At 45.1% G+C, this 27,750-nt stretch overlaps 1 protein-coding gene across 2 annotated transcripts; it reads left to right on the top strand.

Moving 5' to 3' along the window:
- Positions 1 to 27,524, top strand: LOC110538180 (ATP-citrate synthase). Of its 2 annotated transcripts, XM_036938235.1 has the most exons (28): positions 1 to 396; positions 6,401 to 6,580; positions 10,349 to 10,471; positions 12,731 to 12,793; positions 13,191 to 13,381; positions 14,619 to 14,698; positions 15,537 to 15,667; positions 16,990 to 17,108; positions 17,719 to 17,917; positions 18,027 to 18,144; positions 18,320 to 18,474; positions 19,756 to 19,849; positions 20,328 to 20,357; positions 21,048 to 21,189; positions 21,405 to 21,573; positions 21,671 to 21,775; positions 21,881 to 22,077; positions 22,169 to 22,250; positions 22,499 to 22,609; positions 24,235 to 24,362; positions 24,496 to 24,589; positions 24,808 to 24,962; positions 25,110 to 25,260; positions 25,408 to 25,551; positions 25,638 to 25,751; positions 25,845 to 25,927; positions 26,086 to 26,162; positions 26,304 to 27,524. In XM_036938235.1, exons 2-28 carry the CDS (start codon positions 6,422 to 6,424, stop codon positions 26,396 to 26,398), a joined length of 3,309 nt encoding a protein of 1,102 aa, XP_036794130.1. In that variant the 5' UTR covers positions 1 to 396; positions 6,401 to 6,421; the 3' UTR covers positions 26,399 to 27,524. The 2 variants fall into 2 exon arrangements, with proteins under 2 accessions (XP_036794130.1, XP_036794131.1); XM_036938236.1 differs by lacking the exon at positions 20,328 to 20,357 and having other exon boundaries at positions 2 to 396.
- The last annotated feature ends 226 nt before the right edge of the window (positions 27,525 to 27,750 follow it).

The raw sequence follows: 27,750 nt of genomic DNA, 5'->3' as shown, positions 1-27,750 counted from the left end.
TTCCATTCTGATTGGCTACAATACTAAACAGACAATGCCAGCCAATCGGTGTCCTACAGTTGAATAGCGAAGTCGGTTCTTTCAACGAGAGATGGGTGTGAGCGTTATGAAGCAACAGTCATGGGGTGGTGTGACCCAATCGGAGAGCAGGAATATATCAGCCAAGTCTATCATCAGATAGGAAGAGGGGAGAAAACTGAGGAGAACCCAGAAGTGTAGTCAGTGGTCCACGCCGACAGCTAAACCACAGATACAAGAAGGAGCAGTTAGCAGTATCTTTAGCCAAACTGTCCCTTTTCTAGAATTGCCGGCTGAAATCGTTTCACATCCGAAACGATCCAAATCTTCTCAACACATAACCTGGGAGATATTTTCCACAACTCTCAAGATATAAAGGTGAGACAAATCTATATCTAGATTTATTTCGATGTTTACAGATTGCAAAGAGTAATTGAAAGCTGACTTGAAAGTTACATAAAGTAGTGTAACATGCGCAGTAAAAAAAAAAGCTAACACAAAGTGTGTGTGGTGTGTGTGTTGAGTAAGGGAAAGAAAGAGACAGGACGAGTTGAACTGGTCAATCAACAGTACCAGTCTTGAATTCATAAAGAATGAAGACATTATGAAACAATTATTGTGGCCACGGCATAGCTTACTATAGTTTATTTTAAAATGTGTCGCCTCATGGGCTGTGGCTGGTCTAATGCCATAAAAGCATGTTTATTTGTTTAGATATTTCCGTATTACCCTTAATGTAGTTATTTATTGCCATTTTAATCATTTTCACCTATTTCATTCTGGTAAAATGTAAATCATAATGAATGAATCATTTATTTATTTCTATTTAACCTTTATTTAACTAGGTAAGTCATGTCTATGGCATGTCTTTGACTAAATCACTTTGACTATTCACATACATGGTCAGCAGATGTTATTGCGAGTGTAGTGAAATGCTTGTGCTTCTAGTTCTGACAGTGCAGCAATATCTAACAAGTAATTAATCACTTCCACAACAACTAGCTAATACACACATCTAAGTAAAGGAATGGAATAAGAATATATATACATATATGGATGAGCAATGACCGAGCGGCATAGGTAAGATGCAATAGATGGTATAAAATACAGTATATACATATGAGATGAGTAATGCAAGATATGTAAACATGATTAAAGTCCCATTATTAAAGTGACTAGTGATCCATTTAATTAAAGTGGCCAATGATTTCAAGTGTGTAGGGAGGCAGCAGCCTCACTCTGTTAGTGATGGCTGTTTAAGTCTGATGGTCTTGAGATTGAAAAATAGCTTCTGTCTCTCAGTCCCAGCTTTGATGCACCTGTACTGACCTCGCCTTCTGGATGGTAGCGGGGTGAACAGGAAGTGGCTCGTGTGGTTGTTGTCCTTGATGATCTTTTTGGCCTTCCTGTGACAATTTGGTGCTGTAGGTGTCCTAGAGAGCAGGTGGTTTGCCCCCGGTGATGCGTTGTGCAGACCGCACCACCCTCTAGAGAGCCCTGTGGTTATGGGCTGTGCAGTTGTCTTACCAGGCGGTGATGCAGCCTGACCGGATTCTCTCAATTGCACATCTGTAAAAGTTTGAGGGTTTTAGGTGACAAGCCACATTTCTTCAGCCTCCTGAGGTTGAAGAGGCGCTGTTGCGCCTTCTTCACCACGCCGCCCAAACAGATCCACAGATGATGCAATCTCTATTGCACTCCACACTGCCCTTTCCCACCTGGACAAAAGGAACACTTATGTGAAAATGCTATTCATTGACTACAGCTCAGCATTCAACACCGTAGTACCCTCAAAGCTCATCGCTAAGGATCCTGGGACTCAACACCTCCCTCTGCAACTGGACTTCCTGACGGGCTGCCCCCAGGTGGTGAGGGTGGGTAGCAACACATCTGCCACGCTGATCCTCAACACTGGAGACCCCATTGGTGTGTGCTCAGTCCCTTCCTGTACTCCCTGTTAACCCACGACTGCATGGCCAGGCACTACTCCAACACCATCATTAAGTTTGCAGACAACATTACAGTGGTAGGCCTGGTCACCGACAACGACGAGACAGCCTATAGGGAGGAGGTCAGAGACCTGGCCGGGTGGTGCCAGAATAACAACATATCACTCAACGTAACCAAGACTAAGGAGAGGATTGTGGATTACAGGAAAAGGCGGACTGAGTACGCCCCCATTCTCATCAACGGGGCTGTAGTGGAGCAAGTTGAGAACTTCAAGTTCCTTGGTGTCCACATCACCAACAAACTAGACTGGTCCAAACACATCAAGACAGTTGTGAAGAGGGCACATCAAAGCCTATTCCCCCTCAGGAAACTAAAAAGATTTTGCATGGGTCCTGAGATCCTCAAAATGTTCTACAGCTGCAACATCACTGCCTGGTACGGCAATTGCTCGGCCTCCAACTACAAGGCACTACAGAGGGTAGTGCGTACAGCCCAGGACATCACTGGGGCTATGCTGCCTGCCATCCAGGACCTCTACACCAGGCGGTGTCAGAGGAAGGCCCTAAAAATGGTCAGACCCCAGTCATAGACTGTTCTCTCTACTACCGCATGGCAAGTGGTACTGGAGTGCCAAGTCTAGGACATAAAGGCATCTCAACAGTTTTTACCCCCAAGCCATAAGACTCCTGAACAGGTAATCAAATGGCTACCTGGACTATTTGCATTGTGTGCCCCCCACCAACCCCTCTTTTATGCTGCTGCTACTCTCTGTTTATCATATATGCACAGTCACTTTAACTATACATTTATGTGCATACTACCTCAATTGGCCCGACCAACCAGTGCTCCCGCACATTGGCTAACCAGGTTATCTGCATTGTGTCCCGCAACACACCACCCGCCAACCCCTCTTTACGCTACTGCTCCTCTCTGTTCATCATATATGCATAGTCACTTTAACCATATCTACATGTACATACTACCTCAATCAGCCTGACTAACCCGTGTCTGTATGTAGCCTCGCTACTGTATATAGCCCCGCTACTGTTTTTCACTGTCTTTTTACTGTTGTTTTTATTTCTTTACTTACCTATTGTTCACCTAATACCTTTTTTGCACTATTGGTTAGAGCCTGTAAGTAAGCATTTCACTGTAAGGTCTACCTACACAGGAGGGGGCTGAGCACGCACTCTTGTGGGGCCCCAGTGTTGAGAATCAGCAAAGTGGAGGTGTTGTTTCCTACCTTCACCACCTGGGTGAGGCCCATCAGGAAGTCCAGGACCCAATTGCACAGGGCGGGGTTCAGACCCAGGGCCTCAAGCTTAATGATGAGCTTGGAGGGTGCTATGGTGTTGAATGCTGACATAGGTATTCCTCTTGTCCGGATGGGATAGGGCAGTGTGCAGTGTGTAGGCGATTGCATCGTCTGTGGACCTATTGGGGCGGTAAGCAAATTGAAGTGGGTCTAGTGTGACGGGTAAGGTGGAGGTGATATGATCCTTGACTAGTCTCTCTAAGCACATCATGATGACAGAAGTGAGTGCCACGGGGCGATGGTCATTTAGTTCAGTTACCTTTGCCTTAGGTTTTCTTTTTTAAATCAGAATGTTCAAGTGTTCATGCATTTTAATAAACTTTGGAATAAGATTATTTGAGAATCTTAATTGACACAAATCATGCATTTTTAGTCCACTCTCAAAACACAGCTCTTGCTTTTTTGAAACCACTTCCTTGCTTTTCCCAAGTTCATTGTCCAGACAGATATCTTCTCTAGCAGGCAGACAGATGCTTCTTTGTAGCACTGAGGTATTTTTGTCATTTCTACCTGTCAGAGCCAGGTGCAGATGTTTTGGTGTTGTAGTATAAGGGAAGGTAATCTGGAGGTGTAGGGGACCAGGCCAGGTTAAGGTTAATTGCATTCTAACTTCAGTATTGTGAAAGACAAATTCTGTTTCTGTGAAAAGCGCGATCAGATTTTCTGATGAGAAGAAGCCTGTGTTTCTGCTGTAGGTGTCCGTGGTTTTGATAAGTGTGTGTGATATGCATATTTTCTGGTGTGTGTGCCTTCATTCGTGTGCGTTTTGTGTGCCTCATATAGCAGTCTACAAGCGTTGCGCTTCAACTGCTCTTGATCAATGTTATCCGTGTTGGATATTTCATAGCTCTGACAAGCAGCTAGCAGAGGGGAAATAGACAGATATACTGTAGTAAGTCTGTCTCCTCCCCTCCTGTGTTCTATTGGCCTCGGACCAGAGCTATAGTGACTCAGGAAGAAGAGGAGAAGAGGGATCAATACTGAAGATGCTCCAACACCACCTCCATTCATTTATCTAATCAAGGGCTAGCAGGGCAGCAGCCCAGAGCAAAGCCTTATCTGGTAGATACCAGGGCTCTTTATCTAAAAAAAAATATATATATATATATATATTTGACCCCCTTTTTCGTGACATTTGAATGTTCTCCAATTACGATCTTGTTTCATTGCTGCAACTCCCGAACGGGCTCTGGAGAGGCGAAGGTTGAGTCATGCATCCTCCCGAAAACAAGACCTGCCAAGCTGCGCTTCTTAACACCCGCCTGGGATCAAACCCCAGGCTGTAGTGACGCCGCAGCACTGTGATGCAGTGCATTAGACCACTGCACCACTCGGGAGGCCACAGGGCTCTTTATCTGATGAAGGACACAGAGAGCAAGTTGACTGGCTGCTCCATCACTGCAAGAATACTTAAGAGCAACTTGTTGTTTTACTGTCTTCCTTAGTAGTGATATTACAGAGACTACTGACTGAGTGGGTTTGTGTCAGCACAGTAACGGGACACATTTATCATCATTGATATCCATCTGGTCTGTGGTGAAAGAAATGATAACGCTCTGTCTAAGTGAGTGTAGCAGGAAACCAAGGCCAGATCAATAACAAAAGAATTGCAACATTCTGCTGTCGGAAGGAAAGAGAGGGGGGCTGGGGGATAAAGAGGGGGCAGGTGGTGTGGTGGAGGCTGGAGGTTGGTCACGTTTGGTACTGTGAGTCTGGACATCCAAGTACCACATTCTTCTGTATCATATCCAGGATGATTTCTTCATGATTTAATGAACATTTAATTTTCAAATTCAAACATATTGAATGTTCTGTTGCAGAGGCAACATAGGGAGTGATTAAGGCCTTTCTAGGTTGACGGACTGACGTGGTCCCAGTAGACTAGTCATTTGAAACTGAGTTTGTCCCATTTAGCATATGGCTTCATTTAAGCTAGCAGGAGGATGACAGGAAGGGTCACGACCCTTGTCTTTGCCATGAAAGGAAAACAACATTTGATTTACACATCCTGTTGGGTTTTGGTGTTTTTGCTTAAATTCAATGTGCAAATGTCCCCCTCAAACTTTAGCGTTGTTAAATTAACATTTAATTATTGCAAAAAGGATCAAATCCTTTGTCCTGACCCTCTCCAAATATCTAATGTATGATTTGTATACATGTGTGCTGCCTTTTGATTAGTCTCTTGGGAATATCCCTAGTATGGACTTCCAGGTCACTACGTCATACCAGGACGACCCTTCACCCATTACAGGGTTTATACACGTGACCATGACATCACAGTAGTCTGACAATTGGGCCGTCAGGCTTATCTTGTTTGTGTATGAGGCTGCACGTCTGACACTGGCACGTCTCATAATGTGTAGTTCATAGTAGTCTGACAATCGGGCCGTCAGGCTTATCTTGTTTGTGTATGAGACTGCACGTCTGACACTGACACGTCTCATAATGTGTAGTTCATAGGAGAGAGTCCTCACACCAGAAGGAGATGTCCTTTACCAACGGTTTATCCCTAGCACTACAAACAGTGACTACACCCTTTTATTTAGTAGCAGTAGGTTCAAGGTGTGTCTGTGTGGGTGATTATTTCTCTGTTTGTTTGAGACAGCAATGCATCAGCCTCTCTGAAGGTTGCTTAGTCGTGTGTGTGTGTCTGGGTATTGTCCTCTACACAAACTCCAGGCCCCCTCTATGTGCTGTCTGGTGATTTAAAGCTGTGCATCTGTCTTAGGGTTCACCTGAATTTTTTTTTTTTTTTTTTTGAGAGGCAGCCAGATGAGGGTCCATTATTCCATTAGAGTGAAGATCCTAGACCTGGGCTAATCAACTTAGCCTCAGCATTACTGGCTGCCTGATCAAGGGAGATGACTGGGCAGATCCTACAACGTAGATAGAGACCTCTGATCTGCAGTGTATGTGTAAATGAATAGCTCAGTATATACCATTATCATGTAAGAGGCTGCTGTTGTTAAAGGTAGGCCTATCCTCTCTGATGTGTCATATTTGGGAACATAACTAGAATATCTTATACTTAAGCTAGTCACCCTGTACTGGTATGCACTTGTGGTTATAAACGGGTTTACCTAATCTCTCTTTCGACCTGTCTCTCTCTCCTCTCAGACCACTGTTCTCTGATCTACCATGTCAGCCAAAGCCATCTCGGAGCAGACGGGGAAGGAGTTCCTCTATAAGTATATCTGTACATCTGCAGCTGTCCAGAACCGGTTCCGCTATGCCAACGTGACGACTGAGACCGACTTTGACCGGCTGGCACAGGACCACCCCTGGCTGCTCACTGAGGTAAGGAATAACTGACCCATCGAAGGCCCATATTATTATTTTTTTGAACCAAATATCGACCTAATACCTATATATTAAGAGCAGCTCTTATGTCATTCAAACACCAACGGTCAATGGCACGACTGTCTTTTCAGACATCCACGCAAGGTTAAATGTTTGCTCAAAACAAGGATTACATTACATTGCGGGCAGTAGATTCAGTTTGGCCACATCGTCGTCATAAATCTGACTCTATAACTATCACAATATCTACCTTCCCTGACTGCGTGAAATGCTAAAAAATGTTTGCAGACACAATCACTTAGCAGGCCCATGTTCACTCCAGCCACTCTTCTGTCTGTAAAATGTAAACAAAGCAAAGTCAATGTAGAGGAGAATGAACGTCGTCATCGGAATGAATTATGAGCAATAAAAAGTGACATCCACAATGGGAGGAGACGCTCTTTTAAGAGCAGTCATAATTACCTCAGAGATAGACCCCTCTTTCTCCCAGACTCCTAATATAATTACAGTATGACTCATCTCCGAGGGGAAAATCTCACTCTCTCTGTCTCTCTCACTCACTCACCTGGAAGGCTGTTTTAGTGCTTTATCAAGTTGGATGCAGGAAGGGAGGAGAAGGATGGAGGAGGGCAGGTGTAGGCCCAGATACACGTGACAGGATTGATTAGGGAATGACATTAACTTTCGCCCTTGGCCCTCTGCCTGGTTTTACTGGCAGCACTCCAGATGATAATGGCTCGAATCTCACAAGTCACTTCTCTCTCCATCTCTGATTGATCCAAGAGAGGTAGCAGCCAGGGGGAGGGGGGAGGACAGAGGAATGGAAGGAGGGACCGAGAGACTGATGAACAGCTTCTATTTCCAGGCCAACAGACTGTTGAACAGTCACCACTACCTTAGTCACTGTTACTAGCTGGTTACCACCCGGTACTCTACCCTGCACCTTAGTGGCTGCTGCCCTATGTACATAGATTTATTGAACTCTTGTCACTTTAATAATGTTTACATATTGCTTTACCCACTTCATATGTATATACTGTTTTCTAGTCAAGGCTCATCCTATATAACTACTGCTGTACACACCTTTTCTATTAATATACTGTCTATATAGTGGGCTCCCGAGTGGCGCAGCGGTCTAAGGCACTGCATCTCAATGCTAGAGGCGTCACTACAGACCCTGATTAGATTCCAGGCTGTGTCACAACGGGCCGTGATTGGGAGTCCCATAGGGCGGCACACAATTGGCCCAACGTTGTCCGGGTTAGGGCTTGGCCAGGGTAGGCCGTCATTGTAAATAAGAATTTGTTCTTATTTAACTGATTTGCCTAGTTAAATAAAATACAAAATAATCTATACAGTACCAGTCAAAAGTTTGGACACACCTACTCATTCCAGGGTTTTTATTTTATTCTTACTATTTTCTACATTGTAGAATAACAGTGAAGACATCAACTATGAAATACACATGGAATAATGTAGTATCAAATCAAAAAATATTTTATATGTGAGATTCTTCAAAGTAGCCACCCTTTGCCTTGATGACAGCTTTGCACACTCTTAGCTACTTTGAAGAATCTCAAATATGTCAAATACATTTGGATTTGTTTTAACACTTTTTTTTGGTTACTACATGATTCCATATGTGATATTTCATAGTTTTGATGTCTTCACTATTCTACACTATGGTAAAAAAATCAAGAAAAAGTAGGTGTGTCCAAACGTTTGACTGGTACTGTATAATATCTAGACATACAGTGCATTCGTAAAGTATTCAGACCTCTTGACTTTTTCCATACTTTGTTACTTTAGAGCCTTATTCTAAAATGGTGTGTTTACGTTTTTTTAAATGCTCATCAATCTACACACAACACCCCATAATGACAAAGCGAAAACATGTTTTTACAAATGCTTCCAAATGTGTATATATTAAAAAATAAACATATCACATTTACATAAGTATTCAGACCTTTTACTCAGTGCTTTGTTTAAGCACCTTTGGCCACGATTACAAACTCAAATCTTGGGGATGACGCTACAAGCTTGGAACACCTGTATTTGGGGAGTTTCTCCCATTCTTCTCTGCAGATCCTCTCAAGCTCTGCCAGGTTGGATGGGGAGCGTCGCTGCAAAGCTATTTTCAGGTCTCTGCAGAGATGTTCGATCGGGTTCAAGTTCAGGCTCTGGCTGGGTCACTCAAGGACATTCAGAGACTTGTCCTGAAGCCACTCCTGTGTTGTCTTTGCTGTGTGCTTAGGGTCGTTGTCATGTTGGAAGGTGAACCTTCACCCCAGTCCTGAGCGCTCTGGAGCAGGTTTTCATCAAGGATCTCTCTGTACTTTGCTCCGTTCATCTTTCTCTGAATGCTGACTAGTCTCCCAGTCCCTGCCGCTGAAAAACATCCCCACAGCATGATGCTGCCACCACCATGCTTTACCGTAGGGATGGTGCCAGGTTTCCTCCAGACGTGACGCTTGGCATTGAGACTAAAAAGTTAAATCTTGGTGTCATCAGACCAGAGAATCTTGTTTCTCATGGTCTGAGAGTCCTTTAGGTGCCTTTTAGTAAACTCCTAGCGGGCTGTCATGTGCCTTTTACTGAGGAGTGACGTCCGTCTGGCCACTCTACCATAAAGACCTGATTGGTGGAGGGCTGTAGAGATGGTTGTCCTTCTGGAAGGTTCTCCCATCTCCACAGAGGAACTCTGGAGCTCTGTCAGAGTGACCATCGGGTTCTTGATCACCTTCCTGACCAAGGACCTTCTCCCCCGATTGCTCAGTTTGTCCTGTGGCCATATCTAGAAAGAGTCTTGGTGGTTCCAAACTTCTTCGATTTAAGAATGATGGAGACCACTATGTTCTTGGGGACCTTCAATGCTGCAGACATTGTTTTAGTACCCTTCCCCAGATCTATGTCTCGACACAATCCTGTCTCGGAGCTCTACAGACAATTCCTTCAACTTCATGGCTTGTTTTTTTTCTCTGAAATGTACTGTCAACTGTTGGACCTTTATATAAACCGATGTGTGCCTTTCCAAATAATGTCCAATCGATCAAATTTACCACAGGTGGACTCCAATCAAGCTTTAGAAACACCTGGGCAAAATTCTGAGTCTCATAGCAAAGGGTCTGAATACTTATGTAAATGAGGTATTTCTGTTTTTTATGCATTTGCAAAAATGTCAAAATACCTGTTCACTTTCATTATGGGGTATTGTGTGTAGACTGAGAATGTTTTTATTTAATCATTTTTAGAATAAGGCTGTAACGTGGAAAAAGTCAAGGGGTCTGAATACTTTCCAAATGCCCTATAATATTCCAGACTCATTCTGATATTTATTTTTGACTTTTTTGCATTATGTGTGTGTTACTGCACTGCTGGAGCTAGAAACACAAGCATTTTCGCCGCACCTGCGACATTGCAAATCTGTGTACCCTACCAATAAACTTTGATTTGAGGGAGGACCCGGAAACCTACCTCCTGATCTACAGATATGGTTCTCATCAAGATGGGCTTCAAATGCTGAGGATTTGAAGTGTGTAATGGTACCTGAAGTGAACTCGCCCGTTTGTGCCACACCTAAACGTCATCGTCGGCATATAGCCTGTTATCATAAACCACAAATTAGCCTCACATTAACACATTGCTAACTACGTTATCCTGTCATGAGTAGTCTAGTCTAAGGATGGTCACTAAATCACAGTCACTTATGTCCATTATCCTGGTGTTGTGATGCTAACAGTTCGACCCGTGTCGTCTGTTCCCTAGCGGCTGGTAGTGAAGCCAGACCAGCTGATCAAGCGACGGGGGAAGCTGGGACTGGTAGGTGTCAACCTGGATCTGAAAGGTGTCCAAGAGTGGCTGAAGACCCGCCTCATGAAAGAGACCATGGTAAGTCATTACACACCACACACACACGCCAAGTCATCCTGAAGTGGATCCTCCTAAATACAGTACCTACAGCTAGGTTCTGACCCATTCCTGCTAGGCTCTTCAGTCTACACTGTAGTGAACTTTCACTCTGCTCACTGTTTACTCTGTCTCCTGCAGAGCATTTGGTTCCACTCAGCCCTCTTTTCTCTTATTTCTCTCTTCATCCCCTCATTCCCATGCCCGCTAGTACTACCCATCCAAGTTAAGTGTGTTTTTGTTTTGATGTATGTTTAACTCTGCCTCCAGAGCTGTACAGATTGCTAATCAGCTCTCGGTCAGGTGCTTGTCAATCAGGCCAGTCAGCCGAAACAGAGAGTCCTGCCTGTGAGTAAACAGGTTTCGGTGTAAGCCGAGCACGCTACAGTAGGTCCATCACTCTGTGTGCCACATAGATGTTTGTGTGCTTCATAAACCTTGGGCTAAGAGAGGGAGCGTGTGTGCTGGATAGATCACTGGCCAGACATTTTAGAAGAACATCAGTTGCTGCTGGAGACAATAAATAAGATAAATTAATTCACAGGTTTTAAAATGGTGTCTATCTGGAAGGATTATTTTATTCTGACTGGCTTGGACGGCTGTTGTTAATTTAGAATCTGGCTGACTTGTTATAGAACATGTTTCACAATATGTTGTGTGTTTTCATTGCTTAATGTGTTCATGGATAGCTGTATATGGGATAGTTAGTGTATTTGTATTTACAATGGTTCCCCCTTAGCAGGAGCTACTCTTCCTGGGGTCCAACGAAATGAAGGCAGTTAGCGAAATGAAGGCAGTTAGCGAAATGTTTACGAAATGAAGTCGGTTTACAAAAACATTTTAAAAAAACATTACAATACATTCACAACACATTAGGTGTGTTCCCCCTACTCTACTACCACATCTACAACACAGAATCCATGTGTACGTGTGTTTGTATAGTGTGTGCATGTGTCTGTGGGAAGGGTGGTACTGGGTTTTATACTACAGTATGTGTTAGTTATTTAGTTATTAGTTAGTTATTTATGTAAGTGAATGACATTCTGTAATGTGTGTGTCTGAGAGAGACTGGTTGTGTCTGGACTAGAGAGAAGAAGTGGGGTAGATTTCAGTCACTGTGAACAATTTAGCTCAACTTTTTGTTCTCGCTCTCCTCTCACAACCCATCACTCTTTCTCCCCAGCTTACCAAATCACTATTCCGAGAGGTTGAGATGACTCCATCCCTGGCTATTTCCCCCAGTCTTTGACTCCATAGCTTCCCTCAGTGATAGGGTGTAACCAGGATAGTTCATGTGTTACCAGGCGAATGGGTGTGAAAATGTCCGTGGTTATTATGCATCATATCAGTTGACTTTGACCCCTTTTTTGATCACGACTTTTAAAGTTTGTGTAAAACTTCAATCGTGTTTCACCTTCCTACTTTTTGTTGTTGAGCTTCTTAATCAATAAATTCCTCCAACCTGTTTGTCCCTCTCTTCCGCCGCCTCTTCCCCCTGTCTCCTCCCTCGTTCTCTAGGGAGCAGTGAGAGAACAGTATGGAGATTATTTGTCTAAATTGGCCTCAGCGCGTCTTTAATCAGATGGACGACGAAGGGAGAAAAGAGGCCGTCCTTTTTATTCCATCTCTCGGAAATGTCAACCTTCACTTTTTCTTCTGTCGGCTGACTGCTCTCCCGGGCAGTCCCTGGTTGTTTTATGCCTGGGGACCTTTTAACACAGGCAGTGTGACAGCCAGCTAAATGAGCTCTCATTTCCATGTTGAATCCACCTAGGACTATACTAGACTGCTGCTCTGTGTGGACGTCATCCTCTGTCAGTTTTGGACCTCCTTTTTTCAGACTTTATTCAACGGCACTTTCTTGTCCCGTGGCCTGATTATTTAGTTTGTCTGCTCTGTGGCCACTTTGTGTTCACGTTGGGGCCTTGAGGTGTGTTCATTCATACTGCTTTTTATAGCCCCCCCCCCCCCCCTCTCTCTCTCTGCTTCTCTCCCTCTTAGTCCTGAGGGCGTACCTGTAAACAAGTGCGTTGTTGCGTTATGATGGATCCTCCAGACTTGCTACAGCTGGCTCACTTCAACTGCTCAGAGAAATAGTCATTATAGCATTGTAGTCTCCTGTGGGAATTAATGATGGTTTTGACCAATTTAAATGTAACCTTTTTGCTTCAGAAGTTCTGTATTTCTCCTCAACACAATGTCTGTTTGAGCTTCTAAGTAAGTGCTGTATGTGTTTCTCAGGTGGGAAAAGCAAAGGGGATCCTGAAGAACTTCCTCATCGAGCCATTCGTAGCCCACAAGCAGGTAAAACTATCTACGTGATGCGCTTTCTCTAGTCTAGCTTCCTCACAGAGGACTGCAGCCGAACAGGTTTTCCAACTTACTTTCATTTTATTCATGAGCTGTGTGAGGTACTGCGCCTTCACTAAACAGCATGTCAAATCTCAAGGAATGGCTTTAAAGGGATAGTTCCCCCCAAAAAATTATACTTAAGTATTTTCTTCATTAGTCCATTGTTAATGTCATCCCAAACAGTGACGCATGTCAGCAAGTCAAGTTTTCAAGATTGAGTACTTTTTAAGTGCAGAACAAAAACTCTGAAGGTAGCTTGAGTGAATTATCCCTTGAACAAAATGTCTTCTATGACGTACACGTCTCTGGTTGTCTATAACTGACCGGTGTGTGTCTCCCTATCCCTCAGGAAGAGGAGTTCTACGTGTGTATCTACGCCACGCGGGAGGGAGACTACGTGTTGTTCCACCATGAAGGAGGGGTAGATGTGGGGGATGTGGACGCTAAGGCCAGCAAGCTTCTGGTAGGAGTGGACGAGAAGCTGACTGAAGACGCAGTGAAGAAACAGCTCCTGACCCATGTCGCTGCAGACATAAAAGAGTGAGTGGCGCGAGACAGTGCGTTCATTTAGAAACAGAATTCTACTTTGTAAGAGGGAGACTTTGCACACTAAAATAACAGGATACTAGATTAATGGAAGGTATATTTCTGGGAGAGGACCTCATTCATTCTGAGGTAGAGAAGTGGAGGGTTAGAGAAGGAACCTGTTGTTGCGTTAAACTAAAGCTGGTTGGCAAGCAATGGCAGCACCACTCACTACAAAACAGAGAGGGGAAAGCGATGGCGAGGTACTCTAATGCTGGAGGGAGGAGGAGGAGAAGGAGGAGGAGGGGGGGGTGAGTTCCATTAGAGAAATGACATACTCCCTCTACGAGCTCGCCTTTCTTCGATCACCCCCTCCTTTCTCCTTAGCCTTATTCTGAGCACGTTCCTGGAGCCTGACGTTTATTTTGATGGGTGTGATACAGTGACCCACCTCCCTTCGCTCGAAACAGCTCTCTGTGAAGGCAGGCAGGGCCTGGCTGGGCTCCCCACGGTCTTGGCTGACATTGAGGGAGGCGGCTCTGCACTGTTCAACCCCCCCTCCCTCTCCCTCTTGTCTCCTTTTGGATCCAGGACCGGAGCGGTGGCCCTAGCCCCATCAGAACCTGTCAGTAGGAGAGGAGCTTAGTCACTGTGGGTGTGATGCGTCGTGCCTGCCCCCCCCCCCCCCCCCCCCCCCCCCCCCCCCACTCCTTAAGGCCAGTGTTCTCCTGGCAGCTAGAGTAGCACCCCTGACAGACAGGAGACCGATGTGGTCACAAGGCCACAGAGCTGCCTGCACAGCTGACAGACAGGCAGGCACAGAGAGAGGAAGAAATACTGCCCCCACCACAGCCCTTCACCCATCTGTTTTGACAGGAGGAGGCGGGAGTAATGTAAATGTTTCCTTCGTTGTAGCGAGGCTCACCAGCTAATTTACAGGTGCAGTGGAAAAGAGCTGGCTCCACCCCTCCTTCTTTCCCTCACTTTTTCCTTATTAATGTTGGCTCATGTTTTTATGGATTTAGTGCTGTATAAAGGGTGTGACTCACTGATTGAAAGGAAAGTGCTATCACTAAGGGAAATTAGTTAGCTTGAACAGTCAGTTAGTTGACAGATCTTCCACTGAACCATATTTATTTCTCTGCACATAATAAGGAAGAGAAAGGGGCTGTCTGTATTTTAGGGAAAGTTAAACGATTAAGGTGTGGCTATAAAACAGTTGAACTTGTTGGCTGGTTATTTCTTCCTGCAGGGTTCTGGCCAGCTTCATCGTTGGACTGTTCAACCTGTATCAAGACCTATACTTCACCTACCTTGAGATCAACCCACTGGGTAGGTCCTGTCATACAATCCTACCACATCCAACTCTCCTACCAACCTCCTACCACAGCCTAAACATGATGCTCTGAACGACTCCCTCATCCAGACATACACTCTCAGCCTCGTCATTTTGTCATAGAATTAAGAGGTTTGAGGGGGGAAATAATGATCTGACGGAATCTAAAAACATCTCCTTGTAGGAAAACATATAGAGGAGCAGAAGTTCATTACAACATTCTAATTCTGAGGGGGGAAACTGGTTCAATAATTAATGTTCCTGCTGTTGGATGACTGCAGTGTGTTTTATCAGGGTGTAGTTGGTCATCAGTACCAGGTTATATGCCCTGTGGCAGCTGTTCCTGTGGAGGGGAGAGGACTGGGGATGCTGAGACCTCCCCTCCTGCTTTGATGTCTCCCCCACACCCCCTGCCTCTCCAATCTCCCCTTCCTGCAGAGTGAGTAGGGACTGGGGAGGTTAGGACTCCCCCTGGGGGTGGACATGGTCCTCTCTCTTCCCCTGCGTTCTATTTTAGAGATCACCGCTGGAGACCAGCAGGTCTCTGTGGAAACGACACGAACGAACACACACCGTGTCAGTGTTTGTCTCAACAAAACTGTGCCGTTTCCAAACATACCTGACCCCCGAACAAATCCAGTTAGGTAGGATGGAAGCAGTGAGGTACAGATGGAGAGCTGTACTCTGATTCAATCACAGTGGAAGAAGCCAAATCAATATCAAAAAGAGGATGTGGTTATTTTGCCTTCTGCATTTAACCTGTTCAATACCCCGGGCTAACAAGCTACTATTTGCCTTTCATGTCGTGTCTCTCTCTCCGTTTCCTTCTCCCAGTGGTCATGAAGGATGGCGTGTTTGTGCTGGACATGGCGGCTAAGATCGATGCCACGGCGGACTACCTCTGTAAGGCCAAGTGGGGCGACGTGGAGTTCCCTCCACCCTTTGGCAGGGAGGCCTACCCTGAGGTGAGGACAATCACCTGACTGCTAGCCAGAGGCTGCTATGTCCATTTTGTTACTTAGAAGGAACTAGAAGGATAAGGGCAGTTCCAAGGAAGTCATAAAATATTATACAATCGCTTTACAAGTAATTGTGTGTCATGTAAAGACCAGGGTTAGGGTCAATTCAGAAAGTAAATCCAATTCAACATTTTCCTCATTGAAAATAATTTGAATTTCAGGGTACTTCTGGAATTGAAATGGAATTGGCCCCAACCCTGATAAAGACTTGACATATATTTTCAAACAAGCCTCCACCTAAGTTAATCTGCATAAAAATCCCAGATGTACATACTATATCTGGTTCCTCATTAGTTATTTTTTTGCTGACTAGATGCACACCCGTACAGTGATAAAGGTTTTAGTTCCTTCCCATTTATTGACGACGACATTACTATTTTATGAGTCCTCTGGCTGTCCCAGCTATGGAGAGAGATGTTGATCAGGAAAGGGACTAGGGGAGTGACTCTGAGCCTTGACTCATACTGAGTTAGTACCATATCTCTGTGGCGATACCATAACACACCCCAGTAGCGATTGTCGTCGGGGTGTAGGGCTACTTGGACAACAGGGATGTTGTGACCTCATTAGATGTTATTATTCTACACTTAGATATTCTGTCTTCCATTTCGATGGCCCAGTCTAGATTTAAAATGTTTGACCAGGGTTTTTGTCTTTTTATTGTTGATTTAATTAGCTTGTGTTTTGATAGTTGTTTTTGGCATTGTGGTTAATGGTTCTCTGTGTGTGTGTGTGACTCTGGCTGGTCTGAGCTGCTTTGAGACAGAGGGTCTGTCTGGGTGCTGTAGGCACCAGACGGGACTGTTTAATTGGGCTGCTGTCGGTCTCGGGTGTAGCCGCGGGACCAGCGGGGGCCTTTGATTGGGTGTGTCTCCAGCTGTGTCCCTCGCTGTCACAAGCAACCAGTTCTGATTGGCAGCAGGCTGTTTTTACCGCCTGGACATTCCGTCTTCAATAGTGTCAGAAATGAGTGTTTCACCACACAGGAACATCCACATGAACAGGTGCACATACTAAAAAAAGAATCAGAGGGAAAAACACTGATATTTGGAAGTGTGGACCTGGGCTCCCAGAGATGTTTTATCCTCTGTTGTTGAAGCAGGATAAAAATGAGTTTGAAAAGGAAACAACGTGAGTGGATTATTACAGCCTAATGAAGTGGTGCTCAAACTGATGTCTGGCCTGATTTTTACTGCTGCCCTCAGAAAACCCTGCGTTCCCACTACCCCCACAGGACCTTCAGCTAACCTCCCCTTTGGCTCTTGCAGGAGGCCTATATTGCAGACCTGGATGCCAAGAGTGGTGCCAGTCTCAAACTCACCCTGCTCAAACCCCGTGGCAGAATCTGGACCATGGTGGCAGGAGGAGGGGCTTCCGTCGTCTACAGGTAGAGTCACCAATCACAATGTCTCAATCTGAGCCATGCGTCTTCACCTCAGCATGCCAAACAATGTTACTAATAACATGTTTGGAGTTTCTCCCCACACTCCCATGTTCTTTCATTGTGGTGTTGCTGATGGCCCTGTTAGCTTAGTTTCTGGCTGCCTCCTAGGCTACGCTACCTCGGTTGTAATTGGGTTTAGCATTAGGAGTGTGCACCAGCTGGTGATGGAACAATCAGATTGATGGCGCAGCCGAGGTCAGACGCTGCTGCTTGTTCAGCAGAGAGCTAAATGAGATCATCTAGCGACCCGATCTTAACGAGAGTCTGGAGGAATGAGGAGCCTTCCGTCTGTCAGGGACATGAGGCGTAACGTACACAGACACGCCTACTGTGACTGAATGCTTCTGTGGATTGGACTAGTGTCTGTATAGATTGTTTTAACAGTGTTGACAGACTTGGAAAGAGAGACTTGGTTGATCTAATTAAACTTTCACAATGCACTACTATACTGAATGTACAGTATACTGTAGATGCTATCTTCAGGTGATTGTGTATATTGTCCCTGCACCCCTGTGTTTGTGTGTTTTTATCCAATGGGATCCATCCCACACAGTGACACCATCTGTGACCTGGGTGGGGTTGACGAGCTGGCCAATTACGGGGAGTATTCAGGAGCGCCCAGCGAACAGCAGACCTATGACTATGCCAAGACCATCCTGTCCCTGATGACCCGCGAGAAACACCCCGAAGGAAAAGTCCTGATCATTGGAGGAAGCATTGCAAACTTCACTAACGTTGCAGCCACATTTAAGGTAGATATAAAAATGTATCCACAGAGTTGAACACAATATCTGAAGCAATTGTGATTTAGATTCCCATAGGGTTAGGCTACTCTGAGATCCTCGCTTGTCTCTGTTCCAGGGCATTGTCCGGGCCATCAGGGACTACCAGGGCCCCATAAAGGAGCATGAGATCACCATATTTGTCCGCCGTGGGGGCCCCAACTATCAGGAAGGCCTCAGGGTCATGGGCGAAGTGGGTGAGTAGCTCCACAATAGATAAAGGTTCATTTTGCAAGAGATGTTCATGGTCTTGTATTTCTCCTAATTTCCTCTGTGATAAAAGGTCAGGCCAATGCTATTTTTAGCTTTGATTGACACACTCGACCTTCTGAAGACATTCACTGTGTGTGTGTGTGTGCCATGTTTCTACAGGTAAGACTACTGGCATCCCCATCCATGTCTTCGGCACAGAGACTCACATGACTGCCATTGTCGGCATGGCGCTGGGCCACCGACCAATACCCAAAGAGCCTCCCGTCGCCGCCCACACCGCCAACTTCCTGCTCAACTCCAGTGCCAGTTCATCGGTAGGTTACACTGGGCCTATAGTTACAGGGCAATTCTACCACTTTTCAATGCAGTCAAAAATGTGATGTTGCTGTTTTTTTATGATATTTCCACACTGAGCTCAAAATAACACTCTGAAATTGTGAAAATGATGATAATGCCTTTTTTAATGTAAGAGATTTTGGAGAGAAAAAATGGCTGGAATTCCAGCCTGTTCAGGTGGGATAATCTTGATTATTCTGATCAATGACCAATCGCCATTTATTTGCATATGCATCCTCCTACTTTGAAGGGGTAAGCGGGGTGGGCTCTAGAGTCTAGATGATCCTATCTGCTAATCAGTGTAGGTAAATATATTAGCATTTGTATCAGCACGCCCGCACCGTCAGACCGAGCATTTCAATGGCAAAAGGAGGCTCGGGGAAATAAATCATTTCCAATGATAGTTATTTTCATGAAATATAAACACAGTGGTTTTATTAGACCTACAGTGATGATATAGAAATAAGACTGCATGGGGGCTTTAATAAGATCTACCCGATGACATCATCAAACATATGAACATTTTAAAACGTTTTTTTTTTTTTTTAAACACTGAGATTCACGGTGACGTGTTTCCCATGCAGGAACAGTGAGGTCATCTGAGGTGCGTCTTTTTGTGTGTAGGGCATTTCCTGGCTTTGTATGCTGCTCTGGTTTTAAATAGCAGCCAGGAGACAAAACACTAGGCCTGTGCTGTAGCCTGCAGGGCTCCAGTAATAATGTGCTGCACCGGGGCTTTCAGAGAGATGCGTCCGTGGTCTTGAGTGTGTTATGGGAAGGGGGCCCACGTCCATTTGATGGGCAAAAATATGAAAGCAGCAAATGCACAGGTTCGCAGAGGTGCCAATTGGGCTTCCTGGAGAATGCACCCATCTCACTCTAAACACAGCTCAACGGAATGTCGTTTTAATGAATTTGAATGAATTTAAACTGTGTGGGCCCAGCATGTAGATTTGTTTGTTTTTTAAAGCAGGTTCAACACATGAGTCTGCTGTGCCATAGACATAGTGTGTACATAGGGCCCTACTGTGCAGCTGGCATCACTGCAGGTTTATCACGCAAGGCTTCATTGTAAAGCTTGCACCGTGCTACTCTCCCTCTCTATGCAGGTAATGTGGCACTGTCACAAATAAAACAGTACCGTTTTTTTTAGGCAAGTCATTCAAATCGAGCCTGTTCTAGGAAGGCATGTGTGCATCAGGGCTGGTGTTAACCTGATTAGCTCTTCTCCTGTCTCTTATCTCCTCTGTCCTCTCCAGACCCCAGCCTCCAGCAGGACAGCCTCCTTCTCTGAGAACAAGTCTGGACCCGGGGCCTCTGCTGCCAAGAAAGCCAAGTCAGGGGCCCCTCCAGGTGAGCTCCTCGATGAGACCACACACACACACACACACGGGAAACGTAAGAATGATGCTTCTCAGGTATTTATGTAAAAGTAATGGAATGCAATTTTACAAGCCGGGTTGGGGTCAATTCCATTTAAATTCCAGTCAATTCAGATAATACTGACATTTCAATTCTCTAAAAATGCTTTTTAATTAGGAAAATTCCAGTTCCACATTTTTATTTTCTTAATGGACTAGAATTTAAATGGAATTGACCCCAACCCTGGTAGCAAGAGGCTTCCTTGAGAACCATTGCTCTCATAAAATGTGAGTTTCTGTCTCCCAGCTCCCCCTGGTGGCCATTAGGGGTCTCACAGCCCACATCAGCCCAGGATCTGTTGTGAAAAACCTTCCCTTTTAGAGGGCATAATCGTCACACGTTCTGAATGTAATAACATTGAGTATATTGTTTCTGATTTTTGTTTTGTTTTATTGTTGTGGCACCACAGAGCGACAGGCGTCGTCAGACAGTCCAGGAGGTAGGACACTCCCCTGTCAGACTGACTAGGGTGGGCCTGGGACATGGTTCTCCCCCTAGCCCCCCTGTGAAGCCCTCGAGCTGTGTCATGTTCTCCTGTCCTCTCTCATGTGTCGGGCTTTTATTTCTATGGTGTTCTAATGGTTCATCCATGGGAACAACCCTGGACAATATTGATGTATAGGCGACTACATTTCTGATCACATTTGTAGTTCTTAAAGGGGAATTTCTGACATCCAGAAATATACAGTGATAACATGTTTTGTATGGTTGCGGGTTCAGCTTCTGTCTCACTAACCCCTGTGGTTTCCTGTCGGTTGTGATGTCTCAGTCAGCGGCTGGCTGTCAGTGTTTGGTTCCTTCACTGTCTAAAAACTGTTTGCCCTGCCATGTGTCTTCTGTTGATGTTGTGTGCCCTGGTCTATCACACCTCTTAGCAGAGCAGGATATGACTTCTTTAAAGCTCGTACCTCTCTGTAGTGAGTTAAAAGCCCTTTTCTCTCCTGGTGCGGTAATAAGGAGATCAAGCTATTTTTCTCTCTCTGAGTAAGTGTGTGTGCACGCCAAACCTCTGTTCATTGTTTGAGTGACTTTGCATTTTGTAGTTAACCTTCCCCTCTCTCTCCCCCTCCATCTTTCCTCCTTTCCATCCCTCTCCTTTCCTTGTCCCCTGTGTTCCTTGTCCCTGCAGTCAAGGCGTCAACCCTCTTCAGCAAGCAGACCAAGTCCATCGTGTGGGGCATGCAGACTCGGGCCGTGCAGGGCATGCTGGACTTTGACTACACCTGCTCCAGGGATGAGCCCTCTGTGTCTGCCATGGTCTACCCATTCACGTAGGTGTCTCTTTCCTTACACCCTGTCTCTCTACTTCCTGTTTCCTGTATACCACTCTTAACTGTCGTGCCCCGAGACCACAGAGAGGTGTTGAAAATAACAAGTATGTTGATGGTCGACGCTGTGTGTGCGTGCTTGTGCGTTCACACGTGCTTATCTTATTTGTCTGGTTCATCGTTCGATACTCAACGTTGTGACTGTCTGTGTGTTCCAGTGGGGACCACAAGCAGAAGTTCTACTGGGGCCATAAGGAGATCCTGTTGCCTGTCTATAAGAACATGGGCGACGCCATGAAGAAACACCCGGAGGTGGACGTGCTCATCAGCTTCGCCTCGCTCCGCTCTGCCTTCGACAGCACCATGGAGACCATGCAGTACCCGCAGGTTGGTAGCGCCTCCATGCCATTCAGAAGGTGTCATCTAATGGTGAGAGAGCCGTAGGTCTGACCGACTGTAATTCTTCATATCCCCACCCCTTCAGATCCACACCATCGCCATCATAGCCGAGGGCATCCCAGAAGCCCAGACCAGGAAGATCATTAAGAGGGCGGACGAGAAGGGTATCACTATCATCGGCCCGGCAACGGTAGGCCCCTCCTACTCTATACCCCTCACTTACAGTATGTGCGGCCTGCTTTTTAAGGGTGTAGAGAAGAGTATCATATCTGTGTGTGTGTGTGCGCTTGGCCAGGTTGGAGGGATCAAGCCTGGCTGTTTTAAGATTGGGAACACCGGGGGCATGCTGGATAACATCCTGGCCTCTAAGCTGTACCGTCCAGGCAGTGTGGCCTACGTGTCCCGCTCTGGAGGCATGTCCAACGAGCTCAACAACATCATCTCCCGCACCACCGACGGAGTCTACGAGGGTGTGGCCATTGGAGGAGACCGGTAAGAGAGTGGCTGTGTGTGAATGGGGTGGATAAGATTACTGATGTAGGTCTCTGTGTGTGTATATAATGAATGCTTATTTCTTCATTAGATACCCAGGCTCAATCTACACAGACCATGTGCTGAGGTACCAGGACACCCCAGGGGTAGAGATGATCGTAATGCTGGGAGAGGTGAGGTTTTGAAAGACACACACACACACACACACGTCCACATCATTGCTGCTAATGGGCCCCTCCACTGAGTAAACTAACCATAGAAAAATAAACCTTATCCTTTTAACACAATCAGTTTATTTTCATCAAGCGTAGCTAATTAACATTGACCATTTATGACCAGACTAATTCCATGATTGGATGTCACCTCTGCAAGTGTGTGTGTGTGGACTTCCTTTTTAAAGCACTGTTGGTCTCCCTTCTAGATTGGCGGCACAGAGGAGTATACGATCTGCCAGGGCATCAAGTCAGGCAGGATCACCAAGCCTGTGGTGAGCTGGTGCATCGGGACCTGTGCCACCATGTTCTCCTCAGAGGTGAGTGTGATGGGAAGAGTTTGGGGGGGAGGGGTTGAAGTCATTGGATTGATATCAGAGACTTGCAGGGCAGGCATACTGGAAGAAGGGGTCTGGTTTAGAGGTCGACCGATTATGAATTTTTCAACGCCGATACCAATTATTGGAGGACCAAAAAAAGCCGATACCGATTAATCGGCTGTTTAAAAAAATATATATATGTGTATACATGTAATAATGACAATTACAACAATAATGAATGAACACTTATTTTAACTTAATATAATACATCAATAAAATAAATTTAGTCTCAAATAATGAAACATGTTCCATTTGGTTTAAATAATGCAAAAACAAAGTGTTGGAGAAGAAAGTAAAAGTGCAATATTTGCCATGTAAAAAAGCTAACGTTTAAGTTCCTTGCTCAGAACATGAGAACATATGAAAGCTGGTGGTTCCTTTTAACATGAGTCTTCAATATTCCCAGTTAAAAGGTTTTAGGTTGTAGTTATTATAGGACTATTTCTCTCTATACCATTTGTATTTCATATACCTTTGACTATTGGATGTTATAGGCACTATAGTATTGCCCGTCTAATCTCGGGAGAAGTCGTGAACAGCGCAATGCTTGAAGCAAAGCGAAGAGCTGCTGGCAAATGCAGGAAAGTGCTGTTTGAATGAATGCTTACGAGCCTGCTACTGCCTACCACCGCTCAGTCAGACTGCTCTATCAAATCATAGACTTAATTATAATATAATAACACACAGAAATACTAGCCTTTGGTCATTAATATGGTCAAATCCGGAAACTATCGTTTCAAAAACAAAACGTTTATTCTTTCAGTGAAATACGGAACCGTTCCGTATTTATCTAACGGGTGGCATCCCCAAGTCTAAATATTGCTGTTACATTGCACAACCTTCAATGCTATGTCATAATTATGTACAATTATGGCAAATGATTTGCGGTCTTTGTTAGAAAGAAATGGTCTTCACACAGTTCGCAACGAGCCAGGCGGCCCAAACTGCTGCATGTACCCTGACTTTGTTTACACTGAACGCAAGAGAAGTGACACAATTTCCCTAGTAGAAAAGAAATTCATGTTAGCAGGCAATATTAACTAAATATGCAGGTTTAAAAATATATACTTGTGTATTGATTTTTAAAGAAAGGCATTGATGTTTATGGTTAGGTACACTGGTGCAACGACAGTGCTTTATTTGCAAATGCGGGTGTTAAATCACCCATTTGGCGAAGTAGGCTGTGATTCAATGATAAATTAACAGGCACCGCATCGATTATATGCAACGCAGGACAAGCTAGATAAACTAGTAATATCATCAACCATGTGTACTTAACTAGTGATTATGTTAAAATTGATTGTTTTTTTATAAGATAAGTTTAATGTTAGCTAGCAACTTACCTTGGCCCCTTGCTACGCTCACGTAACAGGTAGTTAGCCTGCCACGCAGTCTCCTCGTACAGTGCAATGTAATCGGTGTCCAAAAATACTGATTACCGATTTATGATAACTTGAAATCGGTCCTAATTCATCGGCCATTCCCATTAATCGGTCGACCTCTAGTCTGGTTATGGGGTTGGTGACTGTCTGCTGTGATATGCTGACCCGGTCTGTCACCTGTAGGTCCAGTTTGGTCATGCTGGAGCGTGTGCCAACCAGGCCTCAGAGACAGCCGTGGCCAAGAACCTGGCTCTGAAGGAGGCCGGAGCCTTCGTACCCAAGAGCTTTGACGAGCTGGGAGATGTCATCAAGTTAGTGCAGAAAATCACACACTGATATGATTTAGAAAAACATACATCTAAGCCACAACATAAGATTGACAGTTTTTTAATAAATGTACAAAATCACTGATGTGAAATTGAAGCTTCCCATCCTCATGTACAGATCAGTGTATGACGACCTCGTTGGCACAGGAGTCATCGTTCCAGCTATGGAGGTGCCCCCTCCCACGGTGCCAATGGACTACTCCTGGGCCCGGGTGAGTAATGACAACCAGTCAGTGCCACGCTAGCTCATGTCCCCTGTGAGTTAAGTGGTGAATCAGGATCTCTTATTGGCTCTGGACAATGTTATTGACTTCCATATAAGGCAAACTTCACTGAACCGCATCAGACTGTGTTAAACTGAAACAGATGGAGAGCAATGGGAGGGTGTGGTGACTCCCTCCCTCTCTCTCTCTATCCCTCTATGCTGTAGGAGCTGGGTCTGATCCGTAAGCCAGCCTCCTTTATGACCAGTATCTGTGATGAGCGGGGCCAGGAGCTCATCTATGCTGGAATGCCCATCACTGAGGTGTTCAAGTCGGAGATGGGCCTGGGAGGAACCTTGGGACTCCTCTGGTTCCAGAGGAGGTACACGTCTGTCCCCCAAAACATGAAACCGTGAAACAGTCAATAATAATACTGCCATTGTTCACATAAAACATTAAACATACACTATTGTAATTGAATTTGAATACAATTCTATGTCTCTGTGTCCTCCCTCCTCCTTGCCCCAAGGCTGCCCAGTTATGCTGCCAAGTTCATTGAGATGTGTCTGATGGTAACTGCTGACCATGGTCCTGCCGTCTCCGGTGCCCACAACACCATCGTCTGTGCCCGTGCTGGCAAAGACCTCATCTCTAGCCTCACCTCTGGCCTGCTCACCATTGTAAGAACATAGTCAAGTGAACCTCGACATTCTTAGGCCCACTCAAACCAGCAGAGTATTCTCTTCTCAAGATAATGCCTCTAATTAATTGAGCTTTGGTAGTCGACATGTGTCTCTATCTAGTCTTTCTCTGTGTGTGCTTTCCAGGGGGACCGGTTCGGAGGGGCCCTGGATGCTGCAGCCAAGCAGTTCAGCAAGGCGTTTGACAGTGGCATGCTGCCCATGGAGTTTGTCAATAAGATGAAGAAGGAGGGCAACCTGATCATGGGCATCGGACACAGAGTCAAGTCGGTGAGCACCGTCCCTGTGTCTCTGTTTGGATACCATGTCTTTCATATTTTTTACTGTGTGTGTGTGTGTGTGTGTGTGTGCTTCAGATCAACAACCCAGACATGCGGGTGCAGATCCTGAAGGACTTTGTGAAGAAGAACTTCCCCTCCACCCAGCTGTTGGACTACGCTATGGATGTAGAGAAGATCACCACCGCCAAGGTACTAACCCTGTCATCCTCTCCTGCACCCTGGATCACCCCACTGGGATCATCTGTTCTAAACCATGTCTTCTCCTCTCTGCTGCGGTTTCAGAAACCCAACCTGATCCTGAATGTGGACGGTTTCATCGGAGTAGCCTTTGTGGACCTGCTCAGGAACTGTGGTGGATTTACACGGTAAATCCTATGCTATTTACCTCCAGTCAATGACATTCTATACAATGCAACTGTACTACTGTGTCTGGGTCATCCGGCTGTCCTTTTTGTTGGCCTTCGCCTACATTCAGTGTTGCATCAACTCACCATTGTCCCCCGGTGTTTGTCTTCCCCCTCAGGGACGAGGCTGATGAGTTTGTGGAGATCGGAGCGCTGAATGGAATCTTTGTCCTGGGGCGAAGCATGGGCTTCATCGGTGAGTTGGGGGTCAGTGGTCATGACCCTGATGAGTTTGACCCCTAGAAATGGGAAAGGGGCTGTGATGTAAGGAGCGGAGGATGCGCAATATGATATTGCTCAAATGAGAAACTTACCTACGCTTCTACTTCTCCCTCAGGACACTACCTGGATCAGAAGAGGCTGAAACAGGGTCTGTACCGTCACCCTTGGGACGACATCTCCTACGTTCTCCCTGAACACATGTCCATGTAACCATGGAAACTAGGCCATGGACCCCCCCCCCCCCCCAGTTACCCCACCACCGCACCCTAACCTCCACCCTCACCTTTACTGTGTTCTGTCAGCCCCAAGTGGTGGGAGTACAACAATGAGGACTGATATTATTATAGATGTGTCTTTACAACAGTAATAAGGACAACCCTTTTTTTATTTTTTATTAATACAGTTTCAGTTTTTTTTAAATCAGTTAGCTGATCAAACATGCTGCAACCCCGTTAATAATACAAAGGCCTGCAAAACTGTGAAGGCGCACTCAGATGTGTATGAGTCTGCTAGAGAGATCAAGCAAGCTGCAGAGAATGAGAAAAGAGGCACATTCATTAGTTGACCCTTAACCCTATAGTGTGTGAGTGCAGTTAATGCAATTCTCTTCCCAAGATTACCAGTAGGGATACAGATGATTGTCTTCCTATTTACTACTACTACTACTACTACAACAGCTTCTATACTACACCTATGCCTACAGTGAAGTACGTTGATGAGACTGTATCTCCCACTATCATCTCTCTCCATAAACCAAGCATGTGTCTGTGTATCACAGACTTCCTGTGTGTTGCTGTGCAGTTCTCTTTCTTGTGTGTTGGTGCCATATTAAAATCATACGCTTTTTACCAGGGGTGAACCGTAGTGCAACAATACTAGCTACTGTTTTACAGTTATATAGATTATAGCTTTATTTATGCATAGATGTTTTAACAGCCGAGTAAATAAATGTAATGGAAAGTATTAGCATTTGGATGTATTGTAAATGCCCATGAAACAGTTGTGTTTTAAACCGTAAGATATGTCGCTGACCAATCACATTGGGCTGTAAATACAGTGAAAAGCTCATCCTCTGTCCCCAAACAGGACGGTGCCCAGGATGGCAAGGTACCATAGAATGCAGCATTATTTAACTGAATGTTACTAGCTAGACCAGCTCCATTGTGACCGGCTATTTCTCGTAAACTGTATCTGTCCGTACCATTTGTGTTGTCATGTCAACACAATTTGTTTGACCTAATGTGATGTGAACTGAGCGTGCCTCTGTAGAGATGTGTCGTAATATATTTTCAGAACGGTGTGACTGCGTATATTAAAGATGACCCATTGGAACATAGCTCTGTCTGGTTCTTCCATAAAATACATGTGGTATATAGTAATTGTTTCACTGTGTCGTACTCCATCCATCAGTTTATTAAACCATTGTTTTTTTTACCCGATACATTAATATCATATCCAATAACAACAGAGGACGTAGCTCCTAATAGGCCACTATCTTCGTTTACTCAAACAGCCAGTACAGCTGAGGGTCTACTAGACGACTATAGAGCTTATTCTTCAGA

This window comes from Oncorhynchus mykiss, chromosome 12 (assembly GCF_013265735.2).
Source record: "Oncorhynchus mykiss isolate Arlee chromosome 12, USDA_OmykA_1.1, whole genome shotgun sequence".
Lineage (NCBI taxonomy): Eukaryota > Metazoa > Chordata > Actinopteri > Salmoniformes > Salmonidae > Oncorhynchus > Oncorhynchus mykiss.
This window is presented reverse-complemented; position numbering and strand designations above follow the sequence as displayed.